This window comes from Balaenoptera acutorostrata, chromosome 5, assembly GCF_949987535.1.
Source record: "Balaenoptera acutorostrata chromosome 5, mBalAcu1.1, whole genome shotgun sequence".
Classification (NCBI taxonomy): Eukaryota; Metazoa; Chordata; class Mammalia; order Artiodactyla; family Balaenopteridae; genus Balaenoptera; species Balaenoptera acutorostrata.
Genome location: NC_080068.1, coordinates 52,287,257 through 52,307,032, shown reverse-complemented (window position 1 = coordinate 52,307,032; position 19,776 = coordinate 52,287,257). Strand labels below are relative to the sequence as shown.

The 19,776-nt window shown below is 39.3% G+C and overlaps 1 protein-coding gene across 1 annotated transcript; it reads left to right on the top strand.

Annotated features, from left to right (window-relative positions):
* Positions 1-9,412: 9,412 nt before the first annotated feature.
* Positions 9,413-11,253, top strand: LOC103005635 (growth-regulated protein homolog alpha). Its single transcript, XM_007179834.3, has 4 exons — positions 9,413-9,599; positions 9,695-9,818; positions 9,921-10,004; positions 10,585-11,253. Exons 1-4 carry the CDS (start codon positions 9,509-9,511, stop codon positions 10,598-10,600), a joined length of 315 nt encoding a protein of 104 aa, XP_007179896.2. The 5' UTR covers positions 9,413-9,508; the 3' UTR covers positions 10,601-11,253.
* The last annotated feature ends 8,523 nt before the right edge of the window (positions 11,254-19,776 follow it).

Genomic DNA, 19,776 nt, shown 5'->3' with positions numbered 1-19,776 from the left:
CAGCTGATCTTTCAGCAGAAACTCTGCAAGCCAGAAGGAGTAGCAGAACATATTTAAAGTGATGAAAGAGGAGAACCTACAACCAAGATTACTCTACCCATCAAGGATATCATTCAGATTTGACGGAGAAATCAAAATCTTTACAGACAAGCAAAAGCTAAGAGAATTCAGCACCATCAAACCAGCTTTACAACAAATGCTAAAGGAACTTCTCTAGGTAGGAAACACAAGAGACGGAAAAGACCTACAATAACAAACCTAAAACAATTAAGAAAATGGTAATAGGAACATACATATCGATAACTACCTTAAATGTAAATGGATAAAATGCTCCAACCAAAAGACATAGACTGGATGAATGGATACAAAAACAAGACCCATATATATGCTGTCTACAAGAGACCCACTTCAGACCTAGGGACACATACAGACTGAAAATAAGGGGATGGAAAAAGATACTCCATGCAAATGGAAATCAAAAGAAAGCTAGAGTAGCAATTCTCATATCACAAAAAATAGCTTTAAAATAAAGACTATTACAAGAGACAAAGAAGGACACTACATAATGATCAAGGAATCAATCCAAGAAGAAGATATAACAATTGTAAATATTTATGCACCCAACATAGGAGCATCTTAATACATAAGGCAAATGCTAACAGCCATAAAAGGGGAAATCGACAGTAACACAATCATAGTAAGGGATGTTAACACCCCACTTTCACCAATGTACACATCATCCAAAATGAAAATAAATAAGGAAACACAAGCTTTAAATGATATGTTAAACAAGATGGACTTAATTGATATTTATAGGACATTCCATCCAAAAACAACAGAATACACTTTCTTTTCGAGTGCTCATGGAATGTTTTCCAGGATAGATCATATCTTGGGTCATAAATCAAGCCTTGGTAAACTTAGGAAAATTGAAATCATATCAAGTATCTTTTCTGACCACAACGCTATGAGACTAGGTATTAATTACAGGAAAAAATCTGTAAAAAATACAAACACATGGAGGCTAAACAATACAGTACTAAATAACCAAGAGATCATCGAAGAAATCAAAGAGGAAATAAAAAAATATCTAGAAACAAATGACAATGAAAACACGACGACCCAAAACCTATGGGATGCAGCAAAAGCAGTTCTAAGAGTGAAGTTTATAGCAATACAATCCTACCACAAGAAACAAGAAACATCTCAAATAAACAACCTAACCTTACACCTAAAGGAACTGGAGAAAGAACAAAAGACCCCAAAGTTAGCAGAAGGAAAGAAATCATAAAGATCAGATCAGAAATAAATGAAAAAGAAATGAAGGAAATGATAGCAAAGATCAATAAAACTAAAAGCTGGTTCTTTGAGAAGATAAACAAAATTGATAAACCATTAGCCAGATTCTTCAAGAAAAAAAGGGAGAAGACTCATATCAATAGGATTAGAAATGAAAAAGGAGAAGTAACAACTGACACTGCAGAAATACAAAGGATCATGAGAGATTACTACAAACAACTATAAGCCAATAAAATGGACAACCTGGAAGAGATGGACAAATTCTTAGAAAAGCACAACCTTCCAAGACTGAACCAGGAAGAAATAGAAAATATGAACAGACCAATCACAAGCACTGAAATTGAGACTGTGATTAAAAATCTTCCAACAAACAAAAGCCCAGGACCAGATGGCTTCACAGGCAAATTCTATCAAACATTAAAGAAGAGCTAACACTTATCCTTCTCAAACTCAGACACTATAAAACTCTTAGAGGAAAACATAGGCAGAACACTCTATGACATAAGTCACAGCAAGATCCTTTTTGACCCACCTCCTACAGAAATGGAAATGAAAACAAAAATAAACAAATGGGACCTAATGAAACTTAAAAGCTTTTGCACAGCAAAGGAAAACATAAACAAGATGAAAAGACAACCCTCAGAATGGGAGAAAATATTTGCAAATGAAGCAACTGAGAAAGGATTAATCTCCAAAATTTACAAGCAACTCATGCAGCTCAATATCAAAAAAACAAACAACCCAATCCAAAAATGGGCAGAAAACCTAAATAGACGTTTCTCCAAAGAAGATATACAGATTGCCAACAAACACATGAAAGGATGCTCAACATCACTAATCATTAGAGAAATGAAAATCAAAACTACGATGAGGTATCACCTCACACCAGTCAGAATGGCCATCATAAAAAAATCTACAAACAATAAATGCTGGAGAGGGTGTGGAGAATAGGGAACCCTCTTGCACTGTTGGTGGGAATGTAAATTGATACAGCCACTATGGAGAACAGTATGGAGGTTCCTTAAAAAACTAAAAATAAAACTACCATACGACCCAGCAATCCCACTACTGGGCATATACCCTGAGAAAACCATAATTCAAAAAGTGTCATGTTCTTTGCATTTCCCACAATGTTCTTTGCAACTCTATTTACAATAGCCAGGACATGGAAGCAACCTGAGTGTCCATCGACAGATGAATGGATAAAGAAGATGTGGCACATATATACAATGGAATATTACTCAGCCATAAAAAGAAACAAAACTGAGTTATTTGTACTGATGTGGATGGACCTAGAGTCTGTCATACAGAGTGAAGTAAGTGAGAAAGAGAAAAACAAATACCGTATGCTAACACATATATATGGAATCTAAAAAAAAAAAAAAAAAAAAAGGGTTCTGAAGAACCTAGGGGCAGGACAGGAATAAAGACGCAGACGTAGAAAATGGGCTTGAGGACACGGGGAGGGGGAGGGGTAAACTGGGACGAAGTGAGAGAGTGGCATGGACATATATACACTATCAAATGTAAAATAGATAGCTAGTGGGAAGCAGCTGCATAGCACAGGGAGATCAGCTCCGTGTTTTGTGACCACCAAAGGGGTGGGATAGGGAGGGTGGGAGGGAGACGCAAGAGGGAGGAGATATGGGGATATATGTATATGTATAGCTGATTCACTTTGTTATAAAGCAGAAACTAACACACCATTGTAAAGCAATTATGCTCCAATAAAGATGTTAAAGAAAAAACAAACAAACATAAAATGGTGGTCAAAAATGAAAAAAAATTAAAAGATCAACTACCTTTGCACTTTCAGAAACTGTTGTTCCAAATCCTCACAATTTCCCTCAAACACCTGCTCTGTTGTTAGCCCTGATCACTCAGCCTGCTCTGTCCTCCTACTTTACTGTGATGACACCTAAACTCATCTCCCTTCATCCTTAAAACCTCTGTATCCTCCCCTTTTTCTCCTTTTACTTTGTTGATATTGAGAAATAATTACCCCAGCCTGATCCCATTTGCTAAATTTAAGCAATCAATAAAACTGGTTACTTAACCTCAACTATGGAAGTACAAATTCTGCATGACTTATTTTCCTTTTGCTTTTAAAAGCTATTCTTAATTTTTGTTATTTTATTATTTTCCTTTATTTAACAATATTTTATATAGAATTTACTTTCAAGCACATTTTGCTAATGTGAACTTACGTGATTTTCATAATAATCATATGAAGACTGTTTTCAGGACTTTAAAAGAAGTAAAAATGTTTAGGTTGGCTATAAGCTGGTGCAATGCAAAATGGATAAAAATGAAGCAGATACAATGAGAAAAGCTGTAACAAGAGATCACATGGTACAGGAAAAACAGAGAATAAGCTCTATTCCTGATTTTCTATTTATCCATTCCAGCCCCAAGTAATAAGTGTTGCTATTTCCTGCCCTGGCCATGTACTGACTTCTTTCCTGGGCTTCTGCAAGTACCAAATAAATGCTAATACCATTGCCATTCCCTCACACAGAGCTTTTATTTTGCTTATGTTTGTTTGATAAGACTTCAGTTACTTGTGACATATGTTCTGTGTGTCTCTTTAAAAAGAATGCATGTACAAATGGACAAAGTCAAGAAGAGTAAAAACAAAAATAAAAGTATTTCTGATGAAAAAAATATGTGGAATGTAGTAAAAAAAATCATTGGAAAATATACTATTGGCAACATTTAAAAATCAAGTTTTTGATTCTTTATTCATAATTCTTCTAGCTAAAACCCATATTGTGACACCACATGTGTGATACTTTTATTTGTGATTTATACACTCATCTATTGATTTCCTAAATTTTGCTTCCATAAAACCACAGTCATCATGATTTTATTCTCCAAAAACATCTTATAACATAAACTACATATTTCCATGGAGAAGTTTCCCTTTTCTCTGTGCTGAGTTCCCTTTTTTAAAGTTGTCATAGCACCATTTCTTCATGTTACGTTATCTGAACATGGTAGCATTTATTTAATCAGGACTGCTTCCATAAACATTTAGGAAACAATTTTAAGAAAATAAAGATGAAAACCTAATTTGAAGCAATTTTTTAAAATATTTAAAAAATTGCCCAAAGCCGATATTTTTGAAGGGTACTTAGTGTAACTTGAAATGATTTTAAATTGTTGCAAATGGCTCAAATCATCCAAACCTTTACTATAGATATAACAACAACAGAAGTTACCTAACATTCAGAGGGGAGTACATTGGATAGGTATTAATGAATGTCAAGTTAAGAGTTTGGAGTCTATCCAATTTTGCATCTCTTATCAATCCTGTCCTAGCACCTTATAGACAGTCGGTGGTTAATAAAGGTCTATTGAACTGAATATCCACTATCTCCTCATTTTCTGTCTTATCCTGAACCTTTTATTTACTCTGACCCTCCCACACACCACTTAGTACTTGGTGAATTTGTGCACATAGGTCATGGAAACACCTTGAGATGGATTTAAGAGCATTCTAATGGAGGTAACATCTGAACTGGTTTCTCAACAACAGATAGGGGCTACACATAGCCTTCAGTGACCAGGTCTTGCCTCCATCTCTCCCCCCTCTCCCTGCCTCACAGGTTTAGCTCCAGATACATGAATTGCTGGCTGCTCCCAGTAGACATGATACTCATTCTAGCCTTGATGCCTTTGTTCATCTGGTCATCTCCTTCTGGAATGTATCCTCTATCCTTTGATCTCCCAGTTCACCTGGGAAAAATTCATCCATCCTTTAAGACTCACTCAAGAGGCACCTTCCCTCCAGAGAAGCTTCTCTGAAGTTCTTCTCTGAGAGTTTGGCCCACCCCCTTCAGAAATAAGGTTAGGTGTCCCACCACTATGCTCCTATCATATCCTGGGCATACTCCTCATGGGATTTACCAGGCTGCTTCATAATTTTCTGTATGTATGTCTGCTTCTCCTGTTAGACTGAATGTTTTGTGATAATGGAATGAATCTTAAACTTTTTGTATTCCTTGAACACAGCATGTTTCCAAACTCATAAATGCTAACTTTAAAATGAACAGATGGAGAAAAGAAGGGACGGAAGGATTTAACTAGTGAAGAAATCAGTCTGTTAGAAAGATAACTTTAGAAGCAATATGAAAGACGGAGGTATTTTTCTGAACTCTTTCACTGCGAGTGATGGAATCACAACTCAAACTGGCTGAACAAGAGAAGAGAATCTATTGCTATATAACAGTGAAAGTCAAAGGATTAGACAGGACAATGCTACACTCAGGTGCTCATGCATCTTCAATAATCTTGTCTGTGCAGGCCAGGTCTGTGCTTTCCTCTGTGGCAGTCTTCTCTCAGGCAAGCTTTCCCCAAGTCATGGCAAGACCTTGGGTTTCCATTTTACCAGTTTAGCAATCCCAGCAAGAAGCAAGAGCACCTCAGTTCCCTTTGTTCCTGCACACCGGGCATTGTCTCATTGGTCAATCTTAACTCATTGGCTCCACTGTGAACCCATATTGGCTTGGGCAAGGGCATAGGTAGGAAGCAGGGAACAGCACTGCCGTAGGGTCACAAGCTCCCCGTCTTCAGCTCAGAACTGAAGTCACCGCACCTTAATCACATGGACTGACAAGGGCAGAGGTGAGGATTTCCAAAGGAAAACCAGGGCTCTGTTTTAAGAACAAGCAAGGCGAATTCCCTGGCGGTCCAGTGATTAGGACTACGCTTTCACTCCCTAGGGTGCCGGTTGGACCCTTGGTCAGTGAACTAAGATACACACTGTTCTGGCGCGACCAAAAAAAAAAAAAAAAAAAAAAAGGGAGGTCGGTGCCAGGCAGGAGACAGATAGAAACAGCAAATGTAGTAGAGCTTGGAAGGGGAGGTTAACAACGATGTTCAACTGAGTGCTCTTAGAGGAATGGGAAATCTTGGGATCTGTCAATAGTAGCATGTTCAGTCATCTTCATTTTCTCCCTTCAGTGTAGAACCAGAAACGTTATACACAAACTATAGCTGTTAGGAAATGGGAGGGGTGGCAGTGTCAATGGCAAAGCTCTCAAGGCAAGCTAGGATAAAGCAGAGCCACACCACTCATTCTTGCTGGCCAATTAGCAAGGTCAGTTTTCAGCATGGAACAACGACCCCAGATTTTGCAGGCATAGTACATTGTATTAGTCAGATCTCAAAGATACAATAAAAATTACAGGGTAGAATGGAATTTAGGAAGCTGAGCTCCTATTTTAGAGATGACTTCATTGAGTTAGTGATTGCATTGGTTTACAGCTTGTACCTATAAAAGAGGCATTCAGGACATGTTAACACAAGAAGAAATTTGCTTATCATGATAGACTTCATAACACTGGTGCTCTTAACATTTTCTGAAACTTACTATGGGGCTGTCATGAATTAAATAATGGAAAGAGGTACATTATAAAAGAAAAAAAAAGTCTTTCTTATTCCTTCCTGAAAGCAAATGATTTTAATTTAACAAGTTCTAGGAGTCACATTACAGATAATTCTACAGATAATGAGTTGATTCTTGAAGTATCTCATCATTTTGGCTGCTACTGTAAATAAGCTGAAATTCTACTCCTCCTGGGTGTTTACTCACGTCTTTGGGTTGGGTCTGGGAATCATTACAGCTAATACTTTTCATTGTTTGAGCAGCTAGCTATTAATGCCCAAGGCAGAGAGTCATTTCTTAAATATTTTCCCATAAGTGAATTAGGAAGAATTTTACTCTTATTCCTATTCTATGTGGGAAGTGATTGAAAACAAAATTTCAAACAATGGATTTTAAAAATCTATTCCAAGATTCCCAAAGAATACAGATGCATCCCTCTTACAAAATTTCTAATGCTGAAAAATTTTAAAGATAAATTAACAGATGTTTCTTTGAAAAAAAAATTTTTTTTTCTGTTTACATAAGGATTCACTATAGACTGTTGCTGTTCATGTAAGTATCTTAATCAGGTCGGGTGCTATAACAAAATATCATACACTAGGTGACTGAAATAACAAGCACTTATTTCTCACAGTTCTGGAGGCTGGGAAGTGGGATCAAAGTGTCTGCAGATTCAGTATCTGGTGAGAATCCTCTTCCTGGTTTGCAGATAGTGAGAGTTGCCTTCTTGCTGTATCCTCACACTGCAGAGAGAGAGAGAGGATAAGCTCTCCGGGTGTCTTGTCTTATAAAGGCACTAATCCCATCATGAGAACCCCACCCTGATGGCCTCATATAAACTGAATTACCTCCCAAAGGCCCCATCTTCTTGTACCATCACAATGAAATATAGTGCTTCAGCATATGAATTTTGGAGGACCCAAACGCCTAGTCTATAACATTAAGGTTGTAAAACACTTCTATTTTGTTTATTTAATAAATATTTATACAGCATTTAGTATGTGCTACTCTTCTACAAATGTTAACACATTTAATACTCATAACAACTCTGTGAGGCAGGCACTATCATTAGCTCTCTTAAACAGAGGGAAAGCGAGAGCAGAGAGAGATTAAATAATTCCCTGTGGTCCCATGGCCATGTGGCAAGTAAGTGTGCAGCTGAGACTTCAGCTCTGACTGCCTGACAAACTCTCAGCTGTCCCTGAGGTAGACCCACTCCCTCAGCTCCCCAATCCTTCTCACAGCATCCACAGAATATCACACACATCCCTGAGGTCCTCATTGATCCAGGAGGATCAACTTAAACCATCTGCTGTTTAATCCAAAAGGGATATTGGAACTGATGGTGAAAGTGAGAAGGCCTCAGTTACATAGAATCTGAAATGTAAGTACATTGATAGCTGATACTCAAGAGAGAATCAATCCCAGGAAACAGGCAAATTCAGACAACCTGGAGTGAAATATACTAGTAAGCTAGTGTTTATGTATGTCGAAAACCATATCTGTTTGCTGCTTATATCAATAGTAAAGTCAGGAATCACTAGGTACTAGCTTTCTGATGTTTATGATCTTTTCTGTCCACGGACAAGCCTAGAAAAGGGGAATGGACCTCCTGAGGCCAGCACGGCCCCTTTCAACACCCGAGTAACTGTCATGAGTGAAAACACAGCCTCCTATACAACAAAAAGTGGTGCTCCTGTAATGACTAAATTCCAGAAATTCAAAGAGAGGGCAGATAAGAAATTACAACACTGTATCTTAAAATAAACAGTGAATTAACCTGTTCAATGGCCTACCCCCAGGCCCCTCCTCGGAAAAACAATGGCAGTAAGTGTGATTTATTTGAGATCCTAAAACACCGAGAATTTGACAAACGTTCTTACACACAAACTGAGATGACAGATGTAATTTTAAAGAGTGCGTTTATTCCAGGGATAAATAAAATCTACAAAACCCAACTTAAAGAGAAAGAAGAGAGACAGACAAAAAAAGGCTGCCATTCCAGCCTCAACTCTTCCAATCTCCAAAACAGAAGTGTCTTTAGAAGAAGTTAACTCTCGGACTTCCCTGGTGGCACAGTGGTTAAGAATCTGCCCGCGAATGCAGGGGCCAAAGGTTTGAGCCCTGGTCCTGGAAGATCTCACATGCCGTGGCGCAACTAAGCCTGTGTGCCACAACTATTGAGCCTGCGCTCTAGAGCCCATGAGCCACAACTACTGAGCCCACATGCCACAACTACTGAAGCCCACGTGCCTAGAGCCCGTGCTCCTCAACAAGAAGCCACCGCAATGAGAAACCCACGCACCGCAACAAAGAGTAGCCCCTGCTCGCCCCAACTAGAGAAAGCCCGTGCACAGCAACCAAGACCCAACATAGCCAAAAAATAAATAAATAAATTTATTTAAAAAAAGAATAAGTTAACTCTCGCCCTAAAGTTGTGGTGCAGTCCCTATATTGGTCTAACCAGTCTGACACTCACCGCCCGCGACCAGGGGTGGCCAGGCGCCCACGGCCGCCCTCGCAGGCGGTAGCCCCGGCGTGGCGGCGACTCACTCCCCTTGCGGGCATTTCGGCGCAGAGACGACACCCCCACTCCCTCCCCGAGGGCGCGGATTACGCGGGAGGCACGCGGGGCCGCGCCCTCCTTCCGGACCCGGGAACGACGCGTGCTTCGGGGAATTTCCCGGGCCCTAGGCTGCCAGCTTCCGCCCCGACCAGGGATAAAAGGGCTTCGCCCGGCTCAGGGAGCCACAGAATCCGCTCCGCCAGTCCTCCAGCTCGGCTTCCCATCGCAGGCAGAGACCCTCCGAACTGAACCCCATGGCCCGCGCCGCGACCCCCGCCGCCGCCCGGCTCCTCCGCGCCGCGCTGCTGTTCCTGCTCCTGGTGGCCGCCGGCCGGCGCGCAGCAGGTGCGACCCGGCGCCCGGCATCCCCAGGGCGGGACGGGGGGCGGGTGGGTGCCCATCCCGGGACAGCCCCCTAACCGAGTCTCTCCTCCCCGCAGGGGCGCCTGTGGTCACCGAACTGCGCTGCCGATGCCTGCAGACCTTGCAGGGGATTCACTTCAAGAACATCCAGAGCGTGGAGGTGACGCCCCCGGGACCCCACTGCGGCCAAACGGAAGTCGTGTAAGTGCCGCCGCTGTTGCTGTGCTTGTCACCCCCGCCGTCCCGACGCTCCCACCCCGACCCCCCGCCCGACCTCACGTGGATTCTCCCTTGTCTCTGCAGAGCCACTCTCAAGACTGGTCAGGAAGTTTGTCTCAACCCTGAAGCTCCCATGGTTAAAAAAATCATCAATAAGATGCTAAACAAGTAAGTCATGGATTTTATTCCCACTTGCAACTAGAGCCATTGGTCACAAATACTGGCATCTACCTCCTGAAAATATTATTCGAGAAACCTATGGTTTAGTTGCAGGACTGAAAATCATTATTATTTCCCCATTAAATTCGATCTGCTCTGTGTCAGAAGGGTATTTCCAGGGCCCTCTGTCCTGATCCCCCTCTCCATCCCTATTCAAATGAGTGTGGCTATGTTCCTAAAAGATAAAGTAGATTTAGCCAGGGATGGTAAAATGCTTGTGACCCATTAAGGAACAAACATTGTTTACCTCCATTCCTCAATGGTTTCTACCTGAAATGTGGAACCCCTGGTTTTGGGCTACATGGGCCTCTGAAGCTTAGTAGTGAAGAGCAGGGACTTTTCAGTGAGACCTCCCTGAGGTCAAGTCCAGGATACCTGTGAAAGGTTTTTAATCCCTTTGAGCAGGAACCTTTTCTGAGTGCAGAGCTGGGCCAGGGTCTACATGCAGAAGTCCCTCCAGCGTCAAGGGCCTGAAAGAGAAAAGCAGCTTTCTTTAGCACCTGTAACACTAACCCTTTTCTCATCACAGGGGCAGCACCAACTGACCTAGAGAGAAGTAAGAAGCTCATACGGCATTTCCTGAAGAGTGGTCTCTGCTCTTGTAGGAACGGAAAATGAAGAAGAGAACAGCTGGCTTCTGGGGACACCTAGAAAGGACTTGATGTGCTGGACTATTTATTATGAGTTCTATTTATTTATACATGTATTTATTTATTTTTCATAACTCATATTTTAATATTTTACATGTTAGTATTTAAAGATGTCAATGTGTTTCATCAAACTTAACTCAGCCCTGATAGTTATTTAATATGAGAATGATGGGTTCTAAATGTCTCATTAAACTGATATTTATTGGGAGACCATAAAGTGCCAGGCACTGTGATAGAGGTGGAGGGCGTGGGTGGGAGAGGGGATCCGTGCAATTGGACAGTGAGATCACTGTTAGAATCAGGGAAAGTGTGTGCACGTCTATGTTTGTACTTGTTTAAAACAATGTCAGTTATTATTTATTGAAATTATCTCACTTTATGTGGTCAACATTTTTATGTTGAAGCTTCCCTTGGACATTTTATGTCTTGCTTGTAGGGCATAATGCCTTGTTTAATGCTCATTAGGTAGTGTTTCTCTTTGTTTTGGAACAGAGAAGTTAAAACTATTGTTACATTTTTTAAAATGACATGAAAATAAAGGTTTTGCAAAAAAAATAACATGCTTAGATTTTGTTTTATTCATCTTGATCTTTGGTTCCTCCTGGGTGCCCCCCAAAGTATTATACAGTTAGACTTAGGCTGTACCTAACTTTATGCCTGCTTCTGGCTGTTACTTCCCTTACTTTTCTGTTACTCAAAAAAGAGTATTTGGCACTCTACCCTCCCCAACCACCTTGAGAATCTTAGTTTTATATAAAATATTGCTGTTTTTCACACTGACCAATCTGTTATTCAAAACTAGTTCTTCATAAACTGTTGAATTTTTATCAATATTTCAACAAGAGCTCCTATTAAATGGTTTTGGTAAGTGGTTTTTCAAACAATTATGCAATTCTTTTCCTTTTAATGAAGCTGGGAGCAAAGGATAGAAAAGTGGATTCTTCCTAAGAACTCAAACAATTTGTGCTATTTAACAATAATAATGACCAATGGAGATAAATACGTACTGTACAGTAAAATACATGACAAAAATAACAAATGATAGGTAGGGAGATAAATGGATTTAGAATATGATACATCTCTTCAATTGTTAGAGAAAGTATTAAGGAAAATTATACTGTGGCAAGCATATAGTAATTTTTAGGGCAACCATTAAAAAGGAAATGCAAAATTTTGGATTAAAAATCTGAAAAGGGGATAAAATGGAATAAAAGAAAATACCTGAATAATACAAAAGTAGACAAAAATTAAGGAATAAAGGAACAAAACAACAGATGGCACAGGGACAGATGGCTTCCTTTCAGAAGAATGCCTAATAATATAAATAAAGCCTCTTGAAGGTGGGGTTTAATTCCCCTCCCAACGTGACTTTGGGCTGGACTTTGTGACTTGCCTCCAAAAAAGAGATAAGGAAAAAGGAAAAACAATAACCTTTCAGTGGAGAATCTGGCAGATACACCTTAACCAAGAGCTCAAGGTTATTATGACCGCTTATGTCATGTGAATATCATGTTACCCCTCCCCTATATGATTTGATGAGAAGGGCACTTCATCTCCATGATATTCTCACCCCAAACCCACAACCCCAGTATAATCATGAAAAAATCATCCTAAAAACCCAAATTGAGGAACATTCTACAAAATAATGAGTATTCTTCAAAACCTTCAAAGTCATGAAAGACAAGACAAGACTGAGAATCTGCCACAGGTCAGAGGAGAAAAAAGAGACATGATGACTAAATGCAATGTGGTGTGCTGGATTGGATCCAGGAATAGAAAAAAGACACTAATGGAAATTGATGAGATTTGAAGGAAGACTGGAGTTTAGTGAACAGTAATGTACCAACGTTAATTTCTTAGTTTTGACAAGTGTACTATAATCATGTAAGGTATCAACATTAGGAAATACTGGGCAAAAGGTCCACAGGAACTCCTTGTACTATCTATACAAATATTTTGTAAATCTAAAATTATTCCAAATTGAAAGTTTCGTTTTAAAAAGATAGGACAACTAGAATAGCAAGATAGTAGACTTAAATCCAACTATATTAAGAATTATAGTAAATTTAAATGGCATAAACACTCCAATTAAAAGTCAAAAATTACCAGGCTGTGTAATTAAGACAAAAAAATCTATGTTGCTTAAAAGAGGCACACTTTAAATATCAAGACCCAGATTGCTTGAAATGAAAAGAATTGAAAGTATTATATCATGTAAAAACCAACTGAAAGAAACTTGGCATGAATAAATACATTGATATATTAATTACTTATTAATAATTATTAATTTATTATTAATATAAATTATTGATATATTTGTTAATGATTGATATATTACTTAAGACCAAATTAATACGGTAAGACTTAAGGAAAGAAGTAGTCAGAGACAAAGAAGGCTGATTTAAAATAAAAAGATGGTGGGAATTCTCTGGTGGTCCAGTGGTTAAGACTGTGGGCTTCCAAAGCAGGGGATGCAGGTTTGATCTCTGGTTGGGGAAGTAAGATCCCACATGCCTTGTGGCATGGCCAAAAATATAAAATAAAAAGGTGGCAATTTTACAAGGGACAAAAATAATTCTAAAATTTTATGAACTTAATAACATATTATCAAAATATATAAAGCAAAATGGAGAAACACTAAAAGAAGCAATAGACGAAACCACAGTCATAGTTAAAAATTCTAACAAACCTCTGTCAATGCTTAATAGACAAAGCAGTAAAGAATCAGTAACAGTATAGAAGAGTTAAACAACATGACCAACCAATTTGGCCTGAAGAAAACACATAGGAATGCTTCACCTAACAATTGCATAAATCACATTTGTTTTTCCAACACACAGATAACATTTTCTAAAAGAAAGCATATATGAGCCATAAAGAATGTATCAACAGATTTTTAAATTCTGAAAGGTTACAGAAGATATTCTCTGATCATCAGGATTTTTATGAAGATTGTAACTTTCCTAGCGGAAATATGTAACATATCACTGTACTTGATGTGTGTGCTGTGGTTTATAACTAATTTCTCAACTTCCTAAATTTTGCTTCCACAAACAGGAAGCATCAAAGCAGGGTCATCATGCTGTTTTCATGCCCATCACAGCCAAGTGTGATAAAAAACATTTCCACAGAGACATTTCCTCATTTCCTATATCTATTTCTTGACATATTCTTTGGTAATTTTGGCATTTCTGTTTTTCTTTGGCTTACACTATATGTAATGTAATTTAATTACTTCTGTAAAAGTTTAAAAAACAATCCTAAGAAAATGGAAATACAAAGCTTATATTGAAATTTATTCTTTAGAAGCCTTGGAATTATGCCCAAATCTAATATATTAGTTGGTATTCAGAGCTAGTTGAAATGAATTTAAATAATCATAGACTTTGAAACCACCAGGCTGTCTTTACTATAGGAACAGAAGGTAAGACTAGCTCTATTGCAGAAGAAAGTATGCGTGAAGAAGAACTTCATATTTCAGCTTTACCCACTACATGTCTTTTGCAAAACTGACCACAGTCTCCTGTATATTGTGTGTGCTTCATAAATGTCTTTTGATTTAATATTTTTGACGTCAAACATATAGACTGTCAGATATTTCTTCAGCTAAGATGGGTTTACTTGAGATTAGCAGAGAACTGCAATTTGGGGATCTGTAACCACGGCAAGCTGCGTGCAAGTCCCCACGTGGCAAAAGAAGAACACTTTTGTAGATAGGAGAAGGAAGTTGGGGGCTATGGTAAACAAAGAATCCGTGGATTGTCATTGATCATGTCCTTGCCAGGAAAGGAGTCTTTCTTCTTCCTCTTGGGCTCTGCTCTTGTCCCAGGGTGTGAGAGCTCCCCCTTCTGGTCTCTCAACTCTATTTAACTGAGGTTTCTGCTTATTACTTTTTTACATTAGCTACCACCCCCCATTTTCCGCACACTCCGTGAAGCTTTAGGTTACCCTAGCCTTTCCCCCTCCCCGTGGTAGATAGCTGATAAAGGTCATGGTGTAGTGCGTGCAAGAGGGCTATGGAAACACCTTGAGGTGCATGTAGAGACTTCCCAATGGAGGCAACACCCACACTGAGTCTTGATGGACAAGCAGGATCCTATGGGCACATGGCCTCCAGTGTCTGAGCCCTCCCACCTGCTCCTGCCGCAGTCTCTCGCCTCTCCTTGCTCGCAGTGAGCTCCAGCTGCACGCGCCGCTTGCTCTCCCAGTATTCCCATGCTCTTTTTAATAGCCATGCCTTTGCCCATTTGGCCCTCTCCTGGAATGTTTTCCACCCCTCAGTGTTCCCCCTCTACCTGGAAAACTCCTTATCCTTAAGACTAACGTGAGTGAGCACTGCTTTCAGGAAAACTGTCTGACATCTCTCATAAAGCCACTCTATATAAGAGTTGCACTGGGGGTCCCTCCTCACTCCTAATACCTTGGGAATGGTTTGCCATGGTGTTTACCAAGCTTTCCTAAAAGTTTTCTATCTGTTGGGACTTCCCTGGCAGTCCAGTGGTTAGGACTCTGCACTTCCACCGCAGGGGGCACGGATTCAATCCCTGGCCGGGGGAACTAAGCTGCGGGGCAAAAAAAAAAAAAAAAAAAAAAATTCTATTTGTACATTCATTTGCCTTATTGCATTGAGAGTTAGAGGGTGGCAGAGTCTTCTATTCCTCTTTATATCCCCAGCACCAAACTTCATTCCCACCTTATAAATGCTGAAAAAATTCTCATTGAAAATGCTGAAACAAATGGAGAAAGAAAGACATTAAATGTGAGTTGAAACACCCTCCTAGGTGTGAGATAAGATAACCAGCATAAGTGGAGTAACAAAAACCTAACTCAAATTAGCTTAATGAAGAGAAGCATTTGACCTATGAAACTAAAAGATTGATGAGTAGATGCGATAAAGCTTGGTGTTGCAGTTCAAAAATTCTCTTCAGTAACAATCTCACTCCAGATCAGGCTGCTTTTCTCTATGCTGGCTTCATTATAGGCAACCTGTTCTCAAGCACTGGCAAAACTTTAAGCTTCTGTTCTACCAGATATAACCCAACAGGAAGCAAGGGCTTTTTTTTTTTTTTTTTTTAACCATTTCTTGACAAAAAGGACCCCAGGGATTTTTCTAATTTATTTATTTTTGGCTGCGTTGAGTTTTCGTTGCTGCACACGGGCTTCCTCTAGTTGCAGAGAGCAGGGGCTACTCTTCGTTGTGGTACGCGGGCTTCTCATTGCGTGGGCTTCTCTTTGTTGCGGAGCACGGGCTCTAGGCGCACGGGCTGAAGTAGTTGTAGCTCGCAGGCTCTAGAGCGCAGGCTCAGTAGTTGTGGTGCACGGGCTTAGTTGCTCTGTGGCATGTGGGATCTTTCCAGACCAGGGCTCGAACACGTGTCCCCTGCTTTGGCAGGCAGATTCTTAACCACTGCGTCACCAGGGAAGTCCCCCAGGGATTTTTCTGACTTGGCCAGGCTTAGGTCACTCACCCACCCCTGCACCTGTAGAGTGGCTGGGGGTTGGACCCAGACTGGAAGGACTGACCAATACTACTTTCGGTCATCAGCTCACTTCTGGAGCTTTGGAGCAGGGTCACCCTACCTGAGCTACCCAGATTGGGAGGAAGAAAAGATGGTTCCCACAGGAAAACCAAGGTTTTGTAACCAGGAGCAGGAGGAAGGGGCTCAAGGCAGGCAGAAGTGACAAATGCACTAGAGACTGGACCAGGTGGATGACATTGACATTGGATGAAACGCTCTGGACTGAAGAAGTGAATGGATCCAGGGATTTAATGCTTCCAACATCTTCCTTCTTCTCCCCTCGGAGCCAGACTCATTCTACTCAAAGTAGTAATTGTGACAAAATAGGGTTAGCAGTTGTAGGCACAACTTCCCAAGGCCAGCGTGGGGAGAGCAGGACGGTACTGCCCATTCCTGCTGCTCCGTCATCTCGGGATACAGCAGCAACTCTGGATTTTAAAGGCAGATTATATACTGTCAATCAAATCTGCAAGATGCGGTAAATACGGTAGCTCAAAATAAAATTTAGCGACCTATGTTTTTATTTTAGGGTTGGCTCTATATTTTTTAAATTGGTGATTGTATTAGTTGAAAGTTTGGGCATATCCATCTGCCATTCAGCTTATAAAACGAGTAGTTAGGGAAGATACTTGTTAAAACAAGAAAGAACTGGATTATTTTAGTAGGTTTCAGAACACTATTGCTTTTTATTTTTTAATTTTTAAATTTTATTTTGTTTTGGCCACACCCTGCTGCTTGTGGGATCTTAATTCCCCAACCAGAGATCAAACCCGCGCCCTTGGCAGTGAAAGTGTGGAAAGTGTGTAACAGTCAATTAACACATATTTTGTATATGTATTATATACTGTATTCTTAAAATAAAGTAAGCTACAGTAAAGAAAATATTACTAGGAAAATCGTAATGAAGAGAAAATACATTTACATTATTGTACTGTATTTATTGATACTGTAAGATTAAGTCGTCTGTTTATAAGATGAATCATCTGTCAGTACCTCCATCAATATTGTCTTATTTAATACAAAACACTATAGATGTTATACGTATTACTAACATGATTCATCAAAAATGAAAGATAATGTAAAAAAGAAATTCATATTTATTTCAGATATAATAATTAATTCACTGATAATGAAGAAGCAATATGATTGCTTTGTGGTAGCCTAGTGTAATTGTTACAACTGCTTCACAGTAGCCTAGCCTATACAGTAATGAATGAACCATTATAACAATCTTACGGCCTACAGTATTACAGTCATATTCATAACATAGTATTATAAATATTGTTAAATTAAAAAAAAAATTTACCTGTGATGATAGCCTTATACACGGTTTCCCCAATTACGAAAGAGAAAGACATACTGTATGGTAATGCAATGAAGTTAATGTAACGAAAGCAAAGTTATAAAACAGGAAGAAAACTAACACATTAACTTTATATTAAATATCACTCACCTTATGCCTATGTAAGAGCAGACTAACATGTACATATATTCTATACATTCTTGACATACAAAACTTTTTCTTAATTTTTTTGACATTTCTGGGCTACACGGTTAGCCTGCAAGTTTTTTTCAAATTGTCACAAATCTCCAAAAATGTTTCCAATATATTTATTGAAAAAAATCCGCATATAAGTGGACCTGTGCAGTTCAAGCCCATGTTGTTCAAGCGTCAACTGTATCTCCAATTAAGAATCCCAGAAAAATAAAAAATAACAATTATATCTAAACAAATTCTCAATTATTGTTGAGTTACTCATATTTTATAAACTTTAGATCATCTTTCATTCCCTACTCTTTAAAAAAAATTTTTTTTTAATTTCCTGTCCTTTTTCTCAGGACTGTGCAGACGATTACTGGCAAAAAATAAATGTAAAGACAAATCTTTATTTATAATCTAGTCATTCATATTCTTTTCTAATAATCAAGATAGGACATCTTTACTTTTATTCACATTTTGTAGTTGAAATTACTAAAACTAGAATTATAAAATTACCCAGCAATTAAACTAGACGACACAAAAAAATTCATTCTAAGTTTTCTCTTAAGAAAAACAAAAACAAATAAACAAACTTTTATATTGGAGGAGTTTTTGTTTTGTTTTGTTTTTTTCAATAATTCTTTTCTCTTTGTACAAAGATTTTATCCCCGGGTTAGTTTCAGCTTAGTAATACAGAAAAAGCAATTTCTATTTTATTTATTTAAAAATTATTTATAGCATTTAATATGTACTGGTGTGTGTTCAAATGCTAACACATTTATTCATCATAACAACCTGCTGAAGAAGATACTACCCTTAATCCCCATTTTACAGATGAGAAACTGAGGCACAGACAGGTTAAATGTCATGCACCAGGCAGTCTGGAGCAGAGTTCTGCTCTGTGCCTCTACCCACCCCTGGAGTATCCCCTCCCTGCTCTTGCTTGCCACTGGGTATCCCCACACCTCTCACAGATCTGCATCCAGAATCACACCTAAACCATCTGAAACATACCTAAGTATAATCCAACAAAGGACATTAAAACTAAGGGTGAAAAATAAACTACACAATAATAAAGTCTCCAGTTAACAGGTTGAAATGTCTTATTAGAAATTAGAAAAAAATAAAATATGACAGCAATTACTTCTCTAGAGGGAAATCAAATCGCTGGAAGCAGAGAAGTCCACATAACATGGAAATGAAATGAGATTTGTGATCATAAAACAAGCAAATGGTATTAAATTCACGATCTAGCTCTTAGATACTTCACAGGAACACATGTTTTTTGGTGCTTAGATGAGCAAAGCGTGCTACTCACACTCGGCATCCCCTCCTGATTCCTATGACCTATTTTGTTCTTGGATAAAACTAGAAACTGTGTACCTGTGAGCCCAACACAGCTTTCCCCCCCTGCAACAGCTCCAAATGACCACCCGCTCCTTATTTCATGGATTAATCAACACCCTCTACACAAAAGAAGGTGGTATATCATGGATTTACTCGAGCTCTGGAAGTTCCAGAATTTCATAGGGGAAAGCAGCTTTGTAGCATTGTGACACTTTGTTCTAATTTAAACACTGAATTAAACTTTTGATCCTGGTCATCCCCTCATCACTGCGGGATGATATGACACCAAGTATGATTGATTTGTGCTTGCAAAATACCAGGAAATAAGGGAACATTCTTATGCATAATTTGAGATGACGTGTTTTAACAGAGTGTATTTATGCAGACGTAAATAAAATCATAAAGCCCCAAGATACGTATGCGTAACACATGAAAAATCAGTTACTTTAAAATGTATATCTCAGAAATAACTAAAAAAAAAAGAAAAAAGAAAAAAAAATCAGTTCTCTCTGCCTCCCTCCTCCCTCGCCTTAATTCCCTCAGTCTTAACTACCGTTCGTCACGATGCCTGTTCTCCTCTAAGATGTGACACCACCTCCTGCAAGGCGACTCACTCCCCTTGCGGGGATTTCGGCGCAGAGACGACACCCTACCCCATCCCCAAAGGCGCGGATTACGCGGCAGGCCCGCGGGGCCGCGCCCTCCTTCCGGACCGGGAACTGCAC

Excerpts from the sequence above, each read along its gene's own strand:
- LOC103005635 (XM_007179834.3), top strand. The coding sequence starts at position 9,509 with ATGGCCCGCGCCGCGACCCCCGCCGCCGCCCGGCTCCTCCGCGCCGCG. Across the intron at positions 9,600-9,694 it reads CGCCGGCCGGCGCGCAGCAG|GGGCGCCTGTGGTCACCGAA; the intron begins GTGCGACCCGGC and ends TCCTCCCCGCAG. Across the intron at positions 9,819-9,920 it reads TGCGGCCAAACGGAAGTCGT|AGCCACTCTCAAGACTGGTC; the intron begins GTAAGTGCCGCC and ends TTGTCTCTGCAG.